Consider the following 23,534-nt stretch of genomic DNA (forward strand, 5'->3'; position numbering starts at 1 on the left):
AATTAAAATTGAATATAATCAAAGGGGCCTAAAGTAATGTGCGATACAGGGCCAATATAGTCTGCTTTTCTGCCAGAGTGGAGGGCCAAGGTCTACTTCACGTTGCAGACAAAATGGAAGTTTCAAATTTTTCCCAGTTCCGATAAGAGGAATAGCAGCCCACTTGTTCGGTACCATATTCATCACCTCAAAGGTTTACTCCCTCTCCCATCAGTGGACAGTGGCAGCGGTGTGCACTATCTACAAGATGCATTGCAATAACTTGACAAACCTCCTCTGACAGCAGCTTCCAAACCACTTAGGACAAAGGCAGTAAACACATGGGAGCACACCAGTCTGCAAGTTCATCTCCAAGCTACGGAACATCCTGACTTAGAACTTGCCATTTCTTCAATGTCATTAAGACGAAAACCTGGAACTCCCTCTCTGTGGGTGTAACTGCATCACATGGAATTCCGCACTACCACACCACCAACTTCTGAATGGAATGGTGTCAAATACTGGTCTTGCTAGTGACGCTCACATCCCATGAATGAATCAGAATGAATATTGGCTGCAATTGGTGTTACCAACTGTGTCAATTCTTATTGGAACAGGGAAAAATTTTATACTTCCATTTTGTCTGCAATGTAAAAAAGTCCTTGGTATTCCAGTCTGGCAGAAAAACAGACTACATTGGCCCTGTATTGTATGTTATTTTAGGCCCTTTTGATTTTACTCAATTTTAAATTGGTAGCCATGCTTTCAGCTGTCTATTCCTAAGGCTCTGCAATTCTCTCCCTCACCCTCTCCACCTCTATACCTCTCTCCCCCTTCAAGACACTCCTTAGAACTTGCCTCATTGACCAAATGTTTGGTCATCTGTCTTAATATCTTGATTATTCGCTCAATATTTGTTCATAAGGCAAAGTGCCTTGGGGCATTTTAATGGAATATATTAGTGAAGTCTTTGTATCCCCTGTAAATATTAATGTAATTGTTGTCATAAACTTCTATTTTCCTTCCCACTTCCCATTGACCTCAATCAATAGCACAATTGCATCTAACTATTCTCACATTTCCTCAAAGCCTGTCGAAAGTGGCTAAGAGTAGTTGCAAAGGAGTAACCTAGGGATGGCTTTTGTTAAAATTATTCTACCCTCCCGCTAAAAATGTGTTTGGATGTACTATTCCGGTCGTACATTCTGTATTATTAATTGAAGTATTTGTTTGCGGTATTAATTACTGCAGCAATAGGCTTGGATACACTAGATCTTCTGAATTGCTGTTAACTTATTATTGCACATTCCTCCAAACAGATTTTATAGATTCCAAAAAACATTTGACTCATTTGTACAGATACAAAAGATACAAAAAGGTACAAAAACATACAAAAGTCTGATGTCACGTACCAACCAACTCAAGCACAGCTTTTTTCCCTGCTGCTGTCAGACTTTTGAATGGACTTACCTTGCACTAAATTGATCTTTCTCTATACTCTAGCTATGACTGTAACACTACATTCTGCACTCTCCTTTCCTTCTCTATGAACGGTATGCGTTGTCTGTATAGCACGCAAGAAACAACATTTTTCACTGTACGTTAATACATGTGACAATAATAAATCAAATCAAATCTAAGTGATTAGCTTGTACAATTCCTTCCAAATCAAAAGGGGAAGGCCTATAACCAGAAAACAAATGTTACAATCACAAGTGTGCAATATAAATGGGACCCAGCCCAGACCAATAATAGCCAAGAGAACCAGCTCTGATTCTATTTGAAGTGGTTCTGGTTGATGAAATGTGATATAAATGCTCGCTATTTTGCTCAATCGCACAGGGTATAGGCTTTCCTGTATCTGAGTCCTGAGAAACATGTGAATTCTGCTACCTGCCGTGGAAGAGATGCCAAAGAAGGGTCATCCAAATGTAATTCAACTATTTATTCCCAAATGTCATGCTTCAAACAATTCCCAAGCGTGTGATTCTTAAGATTACTCCCTCCTTTAAATAAATAGCCTCGTGTTTTGATCAAACACTACCATACCTCCCAAAAATTTTGGAGGAAAATTAGAAGCCCAACCCAATGTTAAATAAGTAATTTTGAGATGCATTACCTGTGGCACATTCTGTATTGATTTAACCACATCTAAGCTCTTTCTGGTCTTTTTGAAATCTATTTCCTTTGTGATTTACTTTTACAATGAAACACATACCACTTCCTTTGTAAATCTCAGTGCAGAGAGGGATGTCCGTAACGATTGATAGCATCAATCTTTAGTTAGTAGCAGTTTTGTAAATGGATGTTTAGTCTGGTTTTTTAGTCTCCCTGCGGTTTTTCTGGGGGGATTCATATCAGAACAACTTGACAAGACCATTTTTTCTTGTAGTCAATTAGTTGCGTGCACAACGATTTACATTGGGCTGATGATGAGTTAATGGAACATGAATAGAAATTAAATCCTCCAAAATTGTCACGGCGCATATAACTATTAAATTAATTGCTTTTAATGGAATGTTGCTAACAGGGCTCTATTCATCTGAATTGTCACACAATCCAGAGTATTATCAAAGGAAATATTTGTTCACTTACGGAGAGATTTTCCATCTTCCCTGGTTTCTATGTTTTACATTTTAAGATCTTTAATCAATTCTCCATGGAACCTTCTATTCACTGAAGCTCTTTAGTTCCTCTTCCATATCACTGTGGTTATGGGAGTGAGGATAACTCACCGTCACTCCTCATCTATAATGTTACAAGCAGGAATGGACACACGTTTTTCTTTGATGTGTTATACCAAATGTCAGCCCTGGATTCAGTAGGAAAGTGAGAAGATAAACTAAAACCAGCACCATTTTCAGTAATAATACGCCTTTTTGAGGAAGAGACAGCCATAGTTTTACCCTTAAGTTGACAGCATGCTTTGTCTTAAAGTGCTTGTAGCATCATAGCGATAGACAGCACCAAAACCAGCCCCACTCGTCAATGCCAGCCAGGTTTCCTAGGTTGAACTAGTCCTATTTGCCTGCATTTGGCCCATATCCCTCTAAATCTTTCCCATTCATGTACCTGTCCAAATGTTTTTTAAATGTTGTAATTGTATCCGCCTCTACCACTTCCTCTGGAACTCATTCCACATACGCACCACCCTCTATGTGAAAAAGTTGTCCTACAGATCCCTTTTAAATCTTTCCCCTCTCACCTTAAAGCTATGCCCTCTATTTTTCACTGGGGAAAAGACCTGAGTTATTTACCTTACCTATGCCCTGTTCACAAAGCTCAGACTCTTTGACATGGATATTCTTTCCCCAGCAACTGAGGGAGATGGTGGCTCCCGATAATAACTCATGGACGGCAACTTGAAAATAATGATGCATATCAATGCTGTTTAAATGTAGATCCAACATGGTAGGAACTGACATGCAATGTAATTGACTTCGTTTCCACAGCATTGGAATCTGAGTGCAGCCTATACTCATTGAGGGTACAGCCTCTTAATGTATGGCATTTGTGGGTGGGATTTTCCAGCCACGCTTGTTCCAATACTGGAAAATCCCGCCCAAGGTCAAGGGATCTTTGCATGTTTCACCGCCCCCCCCCCCCCCCCCCCCCCCACCCCCACCACACACCCATTACAATTCCCATGGTGGGCAGGATGGGAAAATTGCATAGCGAGGTCTTTGCAGTCATTGTACTGAATGCAGTTCCCATGAAGATTAGTTTATTGGTCAGTGAATACAATGCATTTGCACCAAGTTCACTTGCTTATGGTGGTCTGTCCAAAACAAAACCAGTTAGAATGTTAACTGGCTTTCCAACAAAACACAGCTGGTTTAAGTTAAAGGGACGCTGCCTTCACGAAAAGCTCTTTGATAACCCACTCTAATCAATTACATAAATTATGTCAATGATATCAATTGCACATGATGTCATCACTCATGGAAATAATTACCTCTCCGCTCTTTTGAAACAAAAAAGAAGTTGGCAAATAATTCCCATAAAGGCAATGACCCTTTAAGGCTACAGTGCAACTGTATAAATACTAATTCATAATCTTGTACTACTCATCGCAATTATAACAGACTATCTCCTTGTAGTTGGTACAGTGGCTAGCACTGCTGCATCACGGTGCCAGGTTCAATTCCGGCCTTGGACGGCTGTCAATAGAGTTTGTACATTCTCCCCATGTCTGCGTGGGTTTCCCTCCAGGTGCTCAGGTTTCCTCCCACAGTTCGAAAGCGATGCTGGTTAGATACTCTGGCCATGCTAAATCACCCCTAGTTTCAGGGGTATTAGCACAGTAAATGTGTGGGATTAAGGGATAGAGCCTGGGTGGGGCTGTTGTCAGTGTAACCTTGTTGGGCCGAATGGTCTCCTTCTGTACTGTAGGGATTCTATGATTCTAATTGCCCACCAGCAATTCATTTGACATTTCTGTTCAGTAAATTCATACAATCGTTGCTTTTTTATTGATGCAGGATGCCAATTACACCACAACAGTCACTATAATTCTAAAGAACAGATTTAGTTGTAAAGTGTTCTGAGACATCTCGAAATTGTGAGAGGTATAGAAGAGAAGAAACATCTCACAAAACAGTCCATTTTGAATCTTGCAGCTCTCTGAAACTCCAATGCAAGTAGACTGTTTTTTTAAACATTCTTTCACTGGATGTTTTTATCACTGGCAAGGCCAGCACTTATTGACCATCCTTAATTGTCCTTGAGAAGGTGGTGCTGAGCTGCCTTCTTGAACCTCTCTAACAGCACTGTTGGTAAGCCCACAGCGCTGTTAGAAAGGGAGTTCCAAGTTTTTGACCCAGTGACAGTGAAAGAACGGTGACATATTTCCACGTCAGGATGATGTGTGGCTCGGAGGGCAAATTTTCAGGCAGTGGTGTTCCCACACAATTGCTGCCCTTGTCATTCTTGGTGATGGAGGACAGGGGCTTGGAAGCTGCTTTAGAAAAAGCCTTGGTGAGTTGCAAAGTCCAATTCTCCTGCTTTCACCACGCCCTATTGTTTTTCAAATACTTATCCACTTCCTTTTTTATAAGCTATTGTGAATTTTCTGTCATGTAGAATTCATGGAAGACCATTCCAAATGCTTATAAACCTCAAAGATGTTCTCCCTCATTTATTTGATAATGATTACAATTTTCATCCTCTAGTTGAATATTCATTAACCAATGAAATAGATTTCCACTGTTGAACTAATCTACATGCCTCATAATCCTAAACAGTTATATCAGATAATTTTCTTTTGTTCTAGTGAAAGAAAGTAACATAAAATCTGAACTTTTTATTCATGTTATCTTCTTGGCAAATTTCTTCTGTAGTGGCTGGTAACACTCTTGCTTCTGAGTCAGAAGGTTGTAAGTTCAAGCCCTAGTCTACGAATTCAGCATAACAATCAAGGCTGATACTTCAATACCAACACTGAGAGAGTGCTACACTGTTGGATGCACTACATGAGATGTTAAATTGAGGCTCTGTCTGTTTTCTCAGTTGGATGTAAAAGATCAATGCACTATTTGAAAGAAGAATGGTAAGATAATGCTGGGGTTTGACCAATATTATCCCTCAAACAACATTGTTTAAAAGAACATAAGAACATAAGAAATAGGAGCAGGAGTAGGCCATCTAGACCTTCGAGCCTGCCCTGCCATTCAATAAGATCATGGCTGATCTGTCGTGTCTCAGTTCCACATTCCCGCCCTCTCCCCATAACCCTTAATCCCCTCGCTTATCAAAAACCCATCAACCCGTGTCTTAAAAATATTTAGCGAGGCAGCCTTCACCACTTCAACGGGCAGAGAATTCCAGAGATTCACCATCCTTTGAGTGAAGAAGTTCTTCCTCAACTCCGTTCTAAACCGCCCCCCCTTTATCTTGAGGCTGTGCCCCCTAGTCCTACTGTCCTTTCTGAGCGGGAAGAGTCTCTCCACCTCTATCCTATCCATCCCATTCATCATCTTATATGTCTCAATGAGATCTCCCCTCATTCTTCTAAACTCTAAAGAGGGAGGCCATGACCTAGTGGTATTATCGCTAGACTGTTGCTCCAGAAACCCAAAAGAGAAAATGTTGGAAAACCTCGGCAGATCTGGCAGCATCTATGAGGAGAGAAAAGAGCTGTCATTTTGAGTCCAGATGACCCTTTGTCAAAGCTGGATAAAGGGTCAGCTTTGACAAAGGATCATCTCGACTTGAAACTTCAGCTCTTTTCTCTCCTTACAGATGCTGTCTGACCTGCTGAGATTTTCCAGCATTTTCTCTTTTGGTTTCAGATTCCAGCATCCGAAGTAATTTGCTTTTATCTAGTGTTGCTCCAGAAACTCTGCTAATGTTCTGGGAACCCGGGTTCGAATCCTGCGAGGGCAGATGGTGGAATTTGTATCCAATAACAAATGCCTGAAATGACGAATTTACTGATGACCATGGAACCAACGTCAGAAAAATCCATCTGGTTCACTAATATCCTTTAGGAAAGGAAATCTGCCGTTCTTACCTGGTCTGACCTGGATATAACTCCAGAGCCACAGGTATGTGGTTGACTCTCAAACGCCCTTCAAGAGTAACTAGGGACGGGCAATAGATGCTGGACAGCAAAACCCATGTCCCATGAATGAATTTTAAAAAATTATCTGATCATTGTAATTTTGTTGTTAGTGAGAGCTTGCTGTGTGTGCAAACTCTGAAGAAGGATCACATGAATTCAAAACATGTTTCTCTTTCCACAGATGTTGCCAGATTGGCTGAGTTTTTCTAGTACTTTCCATTTTACTTGGTATGTGAAAATTAACTGCTATGTTTCCTAAATTACAACAGAAATAATTCAAAAACGTTTCAATGAACGTAAAGTGCTTACGGACATTCTGAATGGGAATGGTGCTATATGAATAAAAATCTATCTTTATGCTTTCTTTTGGTCTTAACACTCTTTTAGATATTGCAGCCAAAATCTACACAAAATTCTAGTTGCAACCTAGACAATGTTTTGTATTTCATACATTGTATTTGATACATTAAATTAAACTTATTTGAAGCATTCCCACTTACTGGATGTTTTCTTTCCTTTTGCTCCTGAAAAGTACCATTTTCCTATTTCTCCTCTTTAAATTTTATCTGCCGTTTATCTTCCCAATTTATCTTATTTATGTCTTCCTTGAGGCATTTGCGTTCTTTTTTTGCTTCTGCAAATTTTGTTGTGTCCCTCTACCCAAATCCAGATGAGTACCAGTTGATGGGCATTTTGAAGGATGCAAAGCTGCACACCCCCATTAACCACTCCTCCATTAACCGATACTCTGTATTTTCTGTCCTTCATCCAGATTCTTATCAAAGGTCAATGACCTGAAACATAACTCTTGATTCTCACTTGCCAAATGCTGCTTGACTTGCTGAGTTTATTCAGCGCTTTTTTTACTTTTTTTCTCAATCTTTTAATACCTTGTGCCTAGTCACATCTTAATACATCTTATTAAATACCTTTTCTAAACCTATTTATACTACATCCACTACAATTGTTTCCTAATACAACCCGCTATTTCCTCAAAGATTTCAATTAGACAACTCCTGGGCTTTCTATTTGCTTAAAAGTTGTTCTGACATCTATCAGTTCTGATGAAAATGTGCAATCCTAAAATACTGGGTTGAAATTTTTAAAGCTTATTTATTTATTAGTGTCACAAGTGGGCTTACATTGACACTGCAATGAAGTTACTGTGACACACTCCGGCACCTGTTTGAGTACACTGAGGGAGAATTTAGTGTGGCCAACACACCTTACCAGCATGTCTTTCAGACTGTGGAAGGCAACCCGAGCACCCGGAGGAAACCCACACAGACACGGAGAGAACAAGCAAACTCCACGCAGACAGTGACCCAAGCCAGGAATCGAACCCAGGTCCCCGGGGCTGTGAGGCAGCAGTGTTAACCACAGTGCCACCATGCAAATTTCCCACCGGTTTCAAGGTCCCGACATCAGAGTGAAGAGCACCTCCTGTTCCTGCACTTGCTAGCGTAGGACAAGCCTGACAACTTTACCACAGGTGGTCTGTTAATAGGCTGGCTGCAGGCCTAGTGAAATTCAATTATAATTACGTGAATATGTTCTCAATAAATACAATGGCCCCACATTCACAGGGAAAATATCAAGAAGATCAATGTGTACATTGTTATTAGTGTGTAAGGGAAATGCACTGATTGGTGCCAAGGAAGAGATACAGCATGGGTTGCTGGATGATTTACACTGTTCTGCTGTTAGTCTTACAAAATTTGAAATCTCCGTCAACCTACCTATGAAGTTCAAGACATTTTTGCTGTTGGAATGAATTAAATTCACCACAGAATTTTAGGCCCTAAGGATGTAAAGACTCGCTTCATGTTGAGATTTCAGTTCACGCAAAGCCACTCAACCTCAGAGATCCAGAAAAGGGACAACAGAAGCTGTGGTGTCTCATTTCTGCAGGTAATAAATTGTTTCTTGAGGTTTCCCTGTCTTTTCCTTGGTCTCCTTTTCTCCCCCCTCGTCTCACTAAGCCCAATCTTTTTTTTCCCTCTTTATACAGCTTTGTTTAACTGATTTGATTTGAATTCAGCCTATTTCCACTTCCACTGTTCCTCTATTTCTGTCCTCAGATGTCCTTTAGGGCGGTACGGTGGCATAGAGGTTAGCACTGCTGCCTCACAGCGCTAGGGACCCGAGTTTGATTCCCAGCTTGGATCACTGCCTGTGCGGAGTCTGCACGTTCTCCCTGCAACTGCATGGGATTCCTCCGGATGCTCCAGTTTTCTCCCACAGTCGGAAAAGCGTGCAGGTTAGGTACATTGGCCGTGCTAAATTCTCCCTCAATGTACCCAAACAGATACCAAAATGTGGTGACTAAGAGATTTTCACAATAACTTCATTGCAGTGTTAGTGTAAGCCTACTTATGCTACAAATAAATAAGCTTAAAAATTTAGTTAAGGATATAAACTATTGGTCGCGCTGTTCATCAATGTCCCAGATGCCCCATCGACCTTGCGCTATTATGAGCTCACACTTCCAGTCATTTGCTGTGCAAACAGGTTTTCCGGGTAAATTTTGCAGGACAAGATCTAACAAACTGAGCCAGTTGCAAAAAGCCTCACTCCAGCTAACTCTGAATATTATCACAGTAAAACTATTTTCGTCAACATGGTTGCTTTAATTCTGATTTCTTGACTGGTACATACGGTAAATGTAGCATCAGTAAACTAGTCCACTGCTGTGATGAGAGTGGGTTTTTGAATCCTTAATGAAAAAGGTTCCCTTGTTATAATTCAATTTAACATCACTGTTCAAGACTTCAAACTCTGTGCACCATAGCAACACGTAGACCCTTATTGTAGTTACTGAGCCTGTTGGGAATGGTTGGCTTTTCTCTTTGCCAGATACATATTTATTCCTTTGAAAAGGTACTCTGTACTCACATTTTTAGCTCTTGGATTGCTTCAGGCACAGACACAAAGCATTGATATCTCTATGCAGCAGAGTTAGTCTAACAGATGGTCAGAAATCACATTGCGGCAGATATTGTCAATATAGAGACACGGGGCTCCCTATGACATCTTCAAACAAGGATTTAATTGGTGAAAGGAAATAAGAGGCTGTCCTTAACACTGGGTCCAATTTTCCACCTGCTGTAAATCATTTTAATGCACTTAATAAACATGAAATGCTGTCACCCATTTCTATGCACAGTCAGCATGACTCACTCCTAGATCTTCAACAAATAACCATCAACCACTCCTATATATTTACTGAGAGAATCATTGACTTCTTTGCACATGGTAAATGCCGTCCACCTAGTTCTTGACATTCAATAAAATTTATCCTGTCCCATATACTTGATAAGTACCAATTACTCAGTGCTATATACTTGATAGGCGCATTTCAACTACTCTTATGCCAGTATTAAATGGCCATCACTAATTTCTATATATTTGATAAGTGGTTTTGATTCTACTATAAAGGTAGTAATGGTGTCACACGGTGACACAGTGGCTAACACTGCTGCCTCTCAGTGCCAGGGACACAGATTTGATTCCCAGCTCAAGTCACTGTCTGTGTGGAGTCTGTACATCCTTCCCATGTCTGCATGGGTTTCCTCCGGATCCTCCAGTTTCCTCCCACTGTCCAAAAGAGGTGCTGGGTAGGTGCACTGGCCGTACTAAATTCTCCCTCAGTGTACCCGAACAGGCGTCAGAGTGCAGTAATTAGGGGATTTTCACAGTAACTCATTGCAGTGTTAATGCAAGCCTACTTGTGGCACTAATAAAAAAACTTTAACGTAGATAACATATACTCTTGTAAATTAAAGTGACAATATTTCTGAGGTGGAACTTAACAAGTTCAATCACCTCCTGGAGTAAAGATTTGTGCAAGCCACTGACAGTATAATCCAGCATCTGTAAAGCAGCCAGCACCTTGTGCTCCTGATGTCTGTCAGCAGAAAGTTTTTAGCACTTGATAAAAGCAATGTTGTGATACTGCCTACTGATGTCAATGTCAAATCTCACTCATCGACAGGAGCACACCAAATTTAAAATTCTGAGAAACACCCTGCTTATTCAAAACATATATTGATTTATTTTAACTTACCAAATGCAAAGCATATCCATCAGCACACAAAAGCAAAATTTTGCTGGAAATTTGAGGTAAAAGCAAAAAATTACCAGAAATGTTTCAACAGGCCAGGAAGCATCTATGGAGGAAAAAATCAGGTCAATTACCCTCCAGTAATGCTGCCTGACCTTAAAAGTTTGTTTATTAGTCACAAGGCTTATATGAATGTTGTAATGAAGTTACTGTGAAATTCCCCTAGTCATCACACTCTGGCACTTCTTCAGGTCAGTGCACCGAACCAGCATGTTTTTCAGACTGTGGGAGGAAACCAGAGCAAGCCCACACAGACATGGGGAGAACGTGCAAACTCCAGACAGGCAATGACCCAAGCCAAGAATTGAACCCAGATCCCTGGCGCTGTGGAGCAGCTGTGCCACTGTGCTGATCGGCTGAGTATGTCTAACATTTTTGGACTTTATTTAGAACTATCAGCATGTTTACTTCCATGCAATCATGTATAACTGTATGTTTATGTGGAATAATCATATTGCATTAGTCAATATCTTTATATTCAGTGTAAATGTCAGAACATTTGTGTTTATTCTTTATTAATTTACACTTTAAAAGTAAACTGGATGAACACTTGTGTGAATGGGGGAATGGGACTGATTGGATTGTTCTACAGAGATGGGCCAAATAACCTTCTTCTGTGCACTGATGATTCTATGATACTAATAGACATAATTCTCTCATGGCCCACACTGACAGGATCAATGGCAGGCTGGGGTGGGCTTTGAGAGAACTTGGTGAGAGGCCCAAAATTCGATTACATACAAGCGTGAATTTAAATTGGGATCTTCCGAATGTGCATCTTCCAAATGTGCCCGCCATACAGGATCAGGAATCCCACTGGAGGGCCACTGTAAAACTGATTTGCATCCTGCTAATGGGATGCAGATGAAGGTTTGACCAGAGTCTTATCTCCAGGTCCAAATTCCCGTGATGACAGCAGGAAAACAGGTTGGTCCAGAATGCATCTGGATCAATGTGACATGCGAAAGGACCTATCCGAACAAGACCTGGCGATGTCTTCGGAATTCAGGATGGAGCTACTGCTTACCCTGGAACATCACTGCAGTACAGACTGGTGGTGCATCCATCAGGTGGACCTTCCAGCTTCAGTACTATCCAAGAGGCCCATCTTCCATCTTCCCAACATTCCTGGAGGTCCATCTTCCATTTGCGCAGTGTTCCTGGAGATTCATCTTCCACCTTCATAATGTTTCTGGAGATCCATCCTCAGTGTTCCTGGGGGCCCATCTTCTTTCTTCAACGATGAGTCCGGAACATCAGGCAGCTTTTAAATATCACTCCTATCTATGACTGTGGGTTGTGCATCGTGAAGCATGCCCTGCACAGAAGATGGTGCACAATGTCTAAATGCATAATTAATTATGCCGGGCACGGAAGTCGTGGCGTGGTTTCCTGTCATCCTCTACAGTTGGAAACACTCCTCACTTCTGCTCCACCACAGGAGTTAGACCTAGATGAGTGAATTGGCTTACAGTATAGTAACTATCTATTTTGATATATCTACGTAAAATATAACTGCCACTGTATTTCATGATGATGACAATATAACTGTCAATGTATCTATTAAGTGCAATTTTGTTGTACTTACATATATTGTAATACCAGTATATTTTTATAGTGTAACCAACAGTGTACTTTTGTCAGAATGTTTGCACACACTGTGAGTCTATTTTCTGTGCAGTTGGAAGCTTTTCATGTGCATTCTATTTACGAATAGTATAACCCAGTATAACCATCAGTTTCTTGTTATTGTAACTGCGAAAGTAACTATTGATATAATTGTGTTCAATATTACTGTTGTATGCATGCCAATGTATTTATGTTCAGTATGGAAGTTCAAACATTTACTTTGTATATTAAATATATTTATATACAGTTTCAAGTTCAATGTATTTATGTATGGTCCATGCATTTCTGTGTGGTACGATTATAATGCTGCATTTACATAGCAACTTCCTGATTCAGACTAGTCATTGCAGTATCAGTTCCAGCCAAGCAGCACCTTGTTTATACAACCTAGATGAGCTTCTGCCCAGGAAACAACTTTATATACATAGGAGTATGCATATAACAACTGAGGTGTCCGTGATTAAAATTTAAATGTTTAAAGCAGTCAAGAGAGAGCTGTCTGTGTAATCATTTGAAGTATGTTATACATGGTACAGAATACAGCCAATGCAATAATATTCATTATTAGTGATTCACCCCGGACTACTGCTAAATATCTCAGTCTATGCATTTTAAAATTAAAAAACATTTGCATGCTACAGAAATCCATGAAAAACCACAAAGCATTCCCTTGGCAACCATGCTATAATTAGTTAATGTGCCAACAAGGAGCCATGCAAAGTTTTGAGCTGGATGGTTCCTCACTTTGATTATTGTACAGTAATAATATATGCAGGAGCTTTGCAAATCAAGTACAATGTCACCTGATCCAGTTATTCAACTCCCTATTGTCCAAATCTCTTCACTATGCCCTATCAGACCTTTAACTTAAGTTTATGGGTAGTATACAATAATGCAACATATTCTATGATTGTGATCTCCTTCAAAAATTCTAACATTACTTGCTTCATAGTACGTCTGCCTTCAATTTTAGTAGCATTTTGCAATTTTTTCTGCATGATACCGACCCTGGTACAATGATGCCACTCAGCGTTTTGTCACTACTGTCTCTGTTGACCTCTCCACTGTCTCTAAATAATTAGACTGTTTGTCGAACATTCAAGTTCTGGATGAGCAGAAATCTTGGCCAATTAAACACGGGGAAGAGTGAAGCTATCATTCTTGGTCTTGGCTATCAAACTCTTGTTTGCTCGACCCCAACTCCATCCCCTTTCCATGCAACTGTCTCAGGCTGAACCTCAATGTCAGGTTTGACCAACTTTCAACCATATATCAACACCATCTCTAAGACCACCTCTGTAACATTCTACCCTCTGTAAACTTAAGGTAATCCAAAATTCTATACCTATGTCCTAACTCTCCCCAAGTTCCATTCACCCACCATTCCTGTGCTTGATAACTTATTTTGGCTCCGAGTTAAGCAGTGCCTTGATCTTAAATTCTCACCCTTGATTTCAAATCTCTCCATGATCTGACCTCCACTGGTCTTGTAATCCCCTCATGCCCGCCAAGATATCTGCACTGCTCTAACTCTGGCCTCCTAAGCATCCTCAATTTCTATCGCTCCACCATTGATGGCCATACTTTCAGTTGCATAAGGTTCTTCCGCCCACCACCCTTTCTGCCCATTTCCTCCTTCAAAGACACTCATCCAAACCCACCTCTTCATCCACCCTTATATCTCCTCACATGGCTTGTGTCCTATTATGATCTATAATGCTTCTGTGGAGCATCTTGGGACATTCCATTATGTTAAAGGTGCTATATAAAACCAACTTGTTGTTGTACTGCTACTTAATTATTTCTGCTCATGTATAATTAAAGATATATGAGACCTCTTAAATACAAAACTGATCTCCCAACTTGCTTTGTCATCATTAAGCGCTTAAAACTTCATTGTCCATGTATGATTTGGTCCAGTTTATAAATGGGAAGCAAAATCGTATCCAAATGTAGCCCCTATTCATAAATTATCATAACACTCCTGACTAATACCAAAGGGACAGGTCCATTGGAACATTACACTCAACATAAAATGTTCTGTCTCCATCGCAACTCTCGCCAGAAAATATAAAATGTTGCTAAATTCTTCCTGTCCATAATTTTGACAAGAAAGTCAAAACACAAAGATCAATTTTCTATCTAATTTCAACAATGAGCAGATTTTCCCATATGTTACGCAAAACTACCTGCATAATATTTTGCAAAAATAACAATAAAATATCAATGAAGAATCTACAAACATATCACAACAGCACATGAATGCTGGTCCATGGGCAGAAGTCTGAAGATGGCACTGAAGTCATGAGCGTGTATAGTATTAAAATATATTTGCTGCCTAAGTCAGTATATTCATATATAGAACAATTGTACTCGAATTTGCTTATGCATGTAATTCTGAAAATGTGTGCTGCATACCTGTATTGCTGTTCTCCTCTACTGTAATTGTTTAAGTCAGGTGGAAATAATTGTACAAGATTTTTATTTAATAAAAAATTAGATTGCAAACGGGCTTAAGGTGCAACATCATTCTAAGCTGCATTTACTGCAAAAGACAAATGCTGAAATTGTAACAGTGCCTTCAATACCAAGACCTACAGAATCATCATAAAATGTGCAATACTGCATTAAACAGCTTAAAAAATATACCATTAGACCCATGGAGCTAAGACTCGGTGAACAGATTTAAAATTCTTAAGTGTGGGTCTATTACAGGCTGCATTTTTAAAAGAATCTCTAATTTACCCTTATGCAAATTTCAAAACACAAGGAGTAATAAATGTCAAGAGGATGAAGAAACGAAGATAATAAAATTCTTGACTATTGTTCATAAATAAAGTGTTTATCCATTCCATAGATGGATAATCTAAACATAAAAGTGAGTTTGCCCTATGTAACACAGTATAATTTCTGTTTATTAATTAATATTATTAAGTTTATTTGCATGCCTTAGAACTATTAATGAATTTATGTGGATGGTGTATATATCAAAGTTATTAAAAATCTCACATTTTATTTATCTCTTTTGTGATTCCATTATTTTGTTCTTTTTAGCTGTTATCATTATAAGTGCTGATTTTGTTGTTATTCGTGTGAGATTGACTTTTAAAAAAGAATGCTCAAATGCAAAGTGGGGTGAAATGTTCTGTACTTTTTAAAAAAATTTCCACATTTTGAGTCAATGGCCTAATCAAGCAGCCAGTCATCACCGTTTCAGCAGAGCCCTGAAACAAGAGTACGGCAGCTAACCTAGGGAATTTAAGCTCAGCGTATTTGAACCTTTTCGCTGTCATTAAGACACCATTATAATTATTTGTCGCCTAAATCTAGTTTATCTCCATTCACCTGATTAGAACAGGGTGTTGGTGAAAATCCATTAGGAGCAGCATGATCAGTCAGGAAGGAAAGAGGAGCCCCTTTGTCTTGCTGAATTATCTGTATTTTCATTGTCCTCTGACTGAATCTTTCAGCTAAGGAGTGTAGCAAACAAACTAAAAGCCCAGAAGCTGAGCCCTGTTTCTCAGAGTTTCCTCCTCTGTCAGCAGCTATGTGTTTGCTGAACATTTAAAGCCTTTCTTATAGAAGTGCTGCTTCTTAACAACCATCTTCCGCCACAGCTTAAATAATTTCTTCTTTTTTGTTTAAAAAAAATCTGCAGTTCCACACTTGACTCCACACCAAACTCTGTGACTACCTAACACCTATTATTTAAATATATGGCAAATACTCTTGGAAACAGCTTTTCCATAGCATTTGCGACTAAGTTGTACAAATTCTATTTGTTGTTTTAATTCCTACCATGGTTCATTTTTACAGCCATGCTTTAAGACCTTACAAATTTCATGCTTCAAATTACAGTGTAAAAAATCTTACATATACATGATAAGCGAACTATAGTTGGTTTAAATGCACTCCTTAAATGTTATGTAACAACCCGCTTATGACTACCCATTAGTTTCAACAATACCTCTTTGCCAAACTGTCCCTCTTGTTTAGGGACCGGGCTGAATGTAAATTTAATGGCATTCAGATTTTATTTTTTGGATTTTTTTAAAGCCTCTGCACTTTCAATGAATGGTCCGATTATTCCCTTGTCTTTTCAATATGTTCATGACAAAATAGAAGATATTAAATATCCACACTTTACTTCTAACATATTGCATTTCAAGTGTTCTATTCTAATACAAATATATGTGTGCAGATATATAACTGTTCAGTAAATGATTCACATATTTTTTGGTTACCATCTATTCATAAATTGAGCTTGGATTTTATTCCAGAATACTTTGAGTTTCTGGGCAGTCAGAATAAACATTTTCATCAGCCCAAAGTGTAATGCAGGCCAGTCATTAACACAGGTTCCTAGCACCAAAAGGGTATATTTCAATGGTGCACATGTCAGTCATTTTTGCAAAGAACCCCCCCCCCCAGATTGTCTAAAATATAAGACTTAAATGGAATTGCTTCAGGTTCAATTTGTCAGGGTAGCTCGTCTCCTCCGTATCAAACAAATGTCTGCATCATGATGTTCTTAACTCCTCATTCCAGTTTTTTTTCCACGGTCGATGCTAATTAAATTTTAAACAACTTGATAGCTGACGTCTGTTTAATGTTTATGATGTCCAGCAAAAATCTTCCTGATCCAAATTCAAAAAACTAAAAATGCATAAAACAGTTTGAAGATATGTTAAGATCTATTATACCTACGCAGCTTCAAATGCTATATATTGCTATTTTAAAATTATAAATTGATTTAGATTGAAGATTGCATTAATAGCAATTGCTTCAATAATAAGGATATTTGGATACACTCAATTTTGGACTACAGACTTGTATTTTTTGCTGCATTTCATATCATGGTAAAAAAAAACTTCTCTCCAAAAACCTTAATCATGTAAATGAGAGTCTTTTGAAAATTCTGGAAGATTGCAACATAGTGTATCATCAATGCTGATAGGAAGAGGGACCTTTTAAAATATTACCATAATTTTTACACCTTATTCATGGTTCACAAGACTTAACATCAGGAGTTTAAAAAAAAGACAAAATAAGCTGAGAAATATGTTTTGGAATAAATTCAGAATGCAGAAATGTAAAGGCTTGAAGAACATTTTAAGAGCAACAAAATCATATTGTTCCCTACAGACGCATCTCTAAGAAAATATTGTTTATTATCTATTTTCTGCAAATCTAGATGAATATAATTGATATGTTCTACGTATTGCTGCGTGTGGACATTGAGAAAGCCTCTAGACTTACATAAAGCACATAAACTTCTCTTGTCTCAGTAGCTTCCTCGTATATTCAAGTATTCACAGATAAATCCTTCGTATCCTCGTGTGTAGCACAAGCACATTCGCAACATTTATATTCTCCTCACAGGCAACCTACAGATTGAGAATGCCTACAGTCTTATGCGGTTCACAGCCTTCCACTGTGCGTGTTAATACTCCTCGCTTATCTGACACACCTTTGTTGTGCTGTAACTATTTGTTTTTCATCTCTACAATCTACAACCAAAAAAGTAAGCCCCTACCCCCCCCCACTAAAAAAAATCCGAGCATCTTCGCATCCGGAATCACATTGCATTATCTGTAACTTTTTATTTGCTTAGCATGATCTTTACTCCTGTTCTTTCCAACACGCTCTCTCTCGCCGTGTTTAATTGCTCATTTGTCCCTGCCAGTTCTTTTTTTTCACACCGATTGTCTCAATAAACGTAGATTTCTCGTTCTGATCGCCGAGATCCCAAACCTGACTGCCTTTGTCGGTGCCTGCGTCCTGGGGTATCGTAATTACTCTTACCAAACCCCAACTTGCAAATAAGACTACTTCAGACTGCGATACACGCCACAAGAGCAATTGTTCCGTCCTCGAGTATATTTGTGATTTTTGTTCCCCCCTTTTTAACAGAGCCCGGGGAGATACAACGAACATCGGCAAACAAAAGTCGCTGAGTTGCACGCATTTCGCAAAAGATTATTTTTCCTTTAGCGTTAAAGCAACATTTTACACATGGCCCTGTGTGTAAAAGACCCAATGCACCAAGAGGCAACGGCCAACTTACTTACCGCTACCCAGGCCGATGTTTGTGTGTGTCTCCAAGGAAGAAAGACTAACTCTGCAGCTGTTGGTATTCTGCAGAACTGTCGACAGTCTGGAGAGTGGCTTTGCTGTTCCACACAAAATTAAACAGCAGCAGGAGCACACTCACGGTTCCAGCACCGATTCTCGTGTTGAAGGACTCTTCTGGGCTTCTCTCCTGACTTCCACTGCGCTTGGCAAATCTACTTCTACTGAGCTGTTCTCAAATGAAGATGAAGGTCTATATTTCCATGACATCTCACTTGTGCTTCAGGCTATATGAAGTGCATTTTTTTTATAAAAACACACGGGGCTTCTCTGGCAGAGCAGTGTACGCACACTGACTGACTGCTCCGGCTGTTAGATGTTACATGCAGTCACTGCAAAGCAGTGTCCCAAATGAGACTTGCACAACTCTCCCTAGACCCAGTGGACGCAAGCTGACTTGAAGAAAAGCCAGATATGACTCCGAGCAGAAGACATTGAGAAATTCCACGGCGAATCCTCCACCTCCCCACCCCCCCCCCCCCCCACCTCCCTCCCCAACTACAGCAGCACCCCACCCCCACCCCAATCTCTTCCCTCTTGATCAATCCCCCGGCCAGACTTTGAATCTAGCTCAATTAGATATTATCTGTAACCCTTAGACAAAGGCAAGAGCCCAGAGCTGAATGGCAGAAAGCTTACCTTTATTTGCTTAATCAGTCTGCTACTGTGCCCACACCAATTGTGATTTTGCTTTTCTCTCCCCTCGGCCTTAATTTTTCACGGTTTAGATGGAACAAGACTTCATTTTATTGTGCGGACGAGGGTTTTGAAATGAATATTTCAGGTAGGCTTCCCCCCCCCATCTATCTTTTTTTTTGTTTGAAAATGATTCTAAAAAGCCCAAGTGCCAATAACTCGTGGCGCAATGTGCACAGAGTGAGCGAATCGTAAAACTGTAAGTGAGAAGACACAGTGAATGTTTAACTGCCTGGGAAGGCGAGTTGCCAGCATCCACTTTATCTATAGCGTTGACGAAAAGAGGCTCGCTGAACTCACCTTCAAAAGAGTCATTTCACCAACAGAGTTGAGCTGTGATTTACCATAAAAAAACACAATCCTTATACCCCCCCCCACACACACACACATGAAAAGACGTATTGGAATCTCAGCAGAGCTGTGATTTATACCATTGGGTTTATTATTTTAGTAAATACTTTATAATAATTTGTTTGCAATATATCAAGACACCAAAGACTTGAAATGAATTTCAAGGTAGTTACAGAACGCCGCCTGCAAAGGTCAATCATTCCCTCTAAGCGCAACAATCTCAAGTTGATGGGCAGTCTAGACAAAAAAGTGCTTATTAAAATGATCGTTTTCTCAAAAATGTGTGTACTTTTACATTAGTTGGATTCTATAATTTTTAACAGCTGGAATTAACAACAACAAAATCAGTATGCCGAACTGACTTTGGTAATTGCACAAACCTGAAATGACTTTTCTCCGTTTTTAAGGTCTACACGGTTGTGGAAATGGGAAGGGTTTCCTTGCTGATGTCAGGTTGCGCCTGTGTCTGAGACGTCGTGTGTTTCTCTCAGTTATTTTCACAGTAACTTCATTGCAGCGTCAACGTAAGCCTACTTGCGACACTAATAAATAAAGTTGAAACTTTATTTTTGCAGTGGAAGCCTGTTTGATTTGTCTTCACCGAGGCCCACGTGTTTTTGTTTTGGTTTTGCGTGGTTTGAGAAGCAATCTTGTGAGAGGACATGGCCAAAGTTAGCAGAACATTTGCAGAAGTTAGCAGAACACTGCCCATTACTCAACAGGCAGAAGGGATGAAGCATGTGCATCATTTGCAGACGGGAGCTCTTTTAATTTAGTTTTGGGGGGGTCGGGTGTAATCAGAGAAAGCTTTAAAGTTCAGTTGCCAAATTACTTTGATTTAATAAATGAACATCAAGGTATAAATTCATTTGTGTTAGAGAAAAGAATAAATTGAAAGAAACTAAATTCCACGGGTGAAATTTTTGCTGTCCACTACGTTTAACACTCAAGTATACTGAAGTCTGATTTGAAAGAACCACCTTAGTCTCTGTTTGGGAACAAGGTACGTGTGACATATATTTCGAATTACCCACAAACTACTCAATAGTCAAACACGCCACAGAAAGTGTGGAATGCTTGTGTACTCCACGGGGCTGCAAATCTTTACTTCCAATCTATTGATTTAAGAAAAAAAAACTCCTTAAAATAAATGATAGTTCACAAATCTCCAGCACAGCGGGGTTTTTTTTCTCTCTCCCCCTGCATTGCAATTTAATAAACGACTACACAACTACCAAGCGCTAAATGAAGCTGTCACATACTAGCCGCACGATAGAGAGAGAGAGAAAAGCTCCAGCTTTCTCCGGTAATTTAGTATCAGGTAGCCAGTTTTAATTCGGAAGCCCTTTTTTCAATTAAGCAAAATAATAGGCTTTGTGCCGTTTAGTGACCAGGTGCAGAAACGCTGCTCAGTTTTGAAAAGCTCTGATCAGATGGTCCTGCTCCAGAGATCTCACTAGTTCCTAGGTAGTAATTTGGTGACAAGTCGCATCGGTGATTGTAATGATGCGCTTTGACCACCCCGAACAGCCTTTTGTTACGCAGAACTTCAACTGGTAGACTGCCACTCAACACCAAAAAGTCATCGGTTTATTTTTATCCATCAGTGACTCTCTATTGACAGAATATGAAATTGTTCTTGGATTCTCAGTATCAGTGATAATGATATCCCGGGTTAATCATTATTCATAGAATCATAGAATCTCTATAGGACAGAAGAAGGAGGCAATTCGACCCATTGAGCTGTACCGACAACAACCCCACCCAGGCTCCACACCTACGTATTTGTCCTGCTAAACCCCCTGACACCAAGGGGCAATTTAACATGGTCAATACACCTAACCCGCACATTTTTGGATTACCAATTGGCAATTCCAAAAGCTACAAAAAGCGGTCACGGTGTTTATAAAGACCACTCCGAAATAGAAGTGAAATTAGAAGGTGAATTCAGCAATGTCAAGTCACCACCTCAGGGACACAGTGCACTGTCCCGTGCACTGTCTTTCTCGGTGACCTGTGCTCCCGTTCGGTGCCGCTTTGTTTTTACTGGGAGCGTGGGATCCATTGCAGTTAGACCCTGGTTGATTCAGCCCACCGGATCCAGAGAGAAAGCCCAAAGTGCGAAAGAAGCAAGTTCCAAATCGGGTGAATGGTCTCCAAATGAAAACATGAATCTGTCTTCTCTCTTTCAGCTGACGGGATTTAGGCGTATTTCCTTTCGCTTTATTCTTTTTTTAGAAACAGGCTCCGTCCTCCAACTCGTTCCTTTCAGTTGCGAGTTGCATTGATAAAATCACAGCTGGAGTTTCAGAGTATCTTCTAAACTACATTGAAAAGATATTTCCAACTCGACAGTAACGCTGTGTCTGGACATGGAGGGGAAAGTGAGGTTGAATACTAGTCTAAACGCTTGTTAAATATTTACTTTCGGGGGGCAAAAAAACCGAAAGGCTTCGCTTCAAATCCGCAATCATGCAAGTGGTGTAGTGCATTCGATGAACAACTTTTGCAGCCTTTGATTTGATTTATTATTGTCATATGTACTAGTATTCAATGAAAAGTATTGTTCCGATACAGACAAAGCATACTGTTCATAGAGAAGGAAAGGAGAGGGTGCAGGATGTAGTGTTACAGTCATAGCTAGGGTGTAGAGAAAGATCAACTTAATGCAAAGGTAGGTGCATTTAAAAGTCTGACAGCAGCAGGGAAGAAACTGTTCTTGTGTCGCTTGGTACGTGACCTCAGACTTTTGTATCTTTTTTTCCCTGACGGGAGAAGGTGGAGGGGAGAATGGCCGGGGTGCGTGGGGGTCCTTGGTTGTGCTATGGGACAGACTGTTTTTTTTTCACACCTGCGGCAGGGCTTTGTCGGGGGATGGATGCTGAGCGGAGGCCCATAACCTTCGCAGGGAGGAACGGGAGGGAGAGTAACTTCAGGCTGGTCATGTGCATCCTCGCAGTGTCTGGTTTCACAGCACCACTGCAAAGGCCAGGGAGCAGGCCAGCTTCGGTGGCTGCAGATGGTGTCCGAGACGGGGAGACCGTTCGAGAAGGGAGGAGAAATTGTTGGGGGGGGGGGGGGGAAGAAAAAGACAATTGTGTCTATTGCGGCGTGGCTTGGTTTCTCTTTGAATTAGCATCTATATATTGCCAGACAAAACTGATGCTGATGGCTTGTACCAACAGAAATCACCATATAGCAACCTGAGTCCTCATCAGTACCTGAATCCTCTGTCTCCCTCACCAATGTTAACTCTGTGCCCTGTTCCATCTGTGATACCCGTCTAAAATACTATTTCTCATCAAAGATTTCTTAAGCACAACACACACATTTCGAGAGAATCATCGTGTGGCCTTCCTTTCTCTGGTGTGTGACAAAAGATATTGGTCGACTGAAATGTTCAATGTAACAAAAATAAAATAAATGCCCAGCAAGTGGATCCCAGTGGAGTGAAGTGAGGCGGACAATGTGCATTTTGTCGTAATTCGCTGTCCATTATGAAATCCGATTCTCCCCCCAGCACCCTCTCCCCAGAACAGTACAGCACCGAAACTCCGAATGCTTTTCAACACTTTGGAGCCACGGCAGGGTCAAGTTCAAGCAAGCAGCTGAGAAAGCCGTTTTACAACCCACCCCAAGACTCAATCCAATCGAGGTTCGTCACTCACCTCGCTCACCGCTGAGGAACATCACGGGGAATGGGCAGCTGGGCGTCAGAAATAGCTCCATGGTGCAGGCTCGGTATTATCCCCCCAAAAAAGTTCGATGCCAGAAACAGGCTTTGGCCACAAGGCTCGCAACACACCTAGATTTTAACTTGAGTCGCAGCAGGCAGCCTATGAGTGCGGCTGCGGGCCACCTCCCATATAAGGAAAATCAGGGTAAACTGATCAGCCCCTTCAGGCCGTCTTCCCAGGAACAACAACACAAGCGGAAATAATCCTCTGTTTTCAAATAAACCAAGCATTACCGAAAATGATCGAGATAAGATTACAGCCAGATCGCACTGAATATTTATTAGGCCATAAACTTCATCGGCGCAGTTACAGATTTACTTTCAGC

At 40.3% G+C, this 23,534-nt stretch overlaps 1 protein-coding gene across 5 annotated transcripts in view; it reads right to left on the reverse strand.

The window, feature by feature from the left end:
- The window catches only part of LOC145353846 (protein phosphatase EYA2-like), a 237,977-nt gene extending 214,705 nt beyond the window's left edge, over window positions 1–23,272 (reverse strand). The window contains exon 1 of one of the 5 annotated variants that reach the window (XM_080204725.1): window positions 23,141–23,272. Coding sequence is in view for 1 of the 5 variants with exons in the window: in XM_080204723.1 (XP_080060849.1) it covers window positions 17,553–17,563 (11 nt within the window). In the remaining 4 variants the exon portion in view is untranslated. Of the gene's footprint in view, window positions 1–17,552; window positions 17,625–18,364; window positions 18,826–19,064; window positions 19,244–19,852; window positions 19,874–23,140 lie in introns of those variants that run through there. The other 4 variants (XM_080204728.1, XM_080204727.1, XM_080204724.1 and 1 more) reach the window with 4 other exon arrangements.
- Window positions 23,273–23,534: the final 262 nt, after the last annotated feature.

Source organism: Carcharhinus amblyrhynchos, chromosome 16 (genome assembly GCF_965287045.1).
Source record: "Carcharhinus amblyrhynchos chromosome 16, sCarAmb.v2.hapA, whole genome shotgun sequence".
NCBI classification, from domain to species: Eukaryota; Metazoa; Chordata; class Chondrichthyes; order Carcharhiniformes; family Carcharhinidae; genus Carcharhinus; species Carcharhinus amblyrhynchos.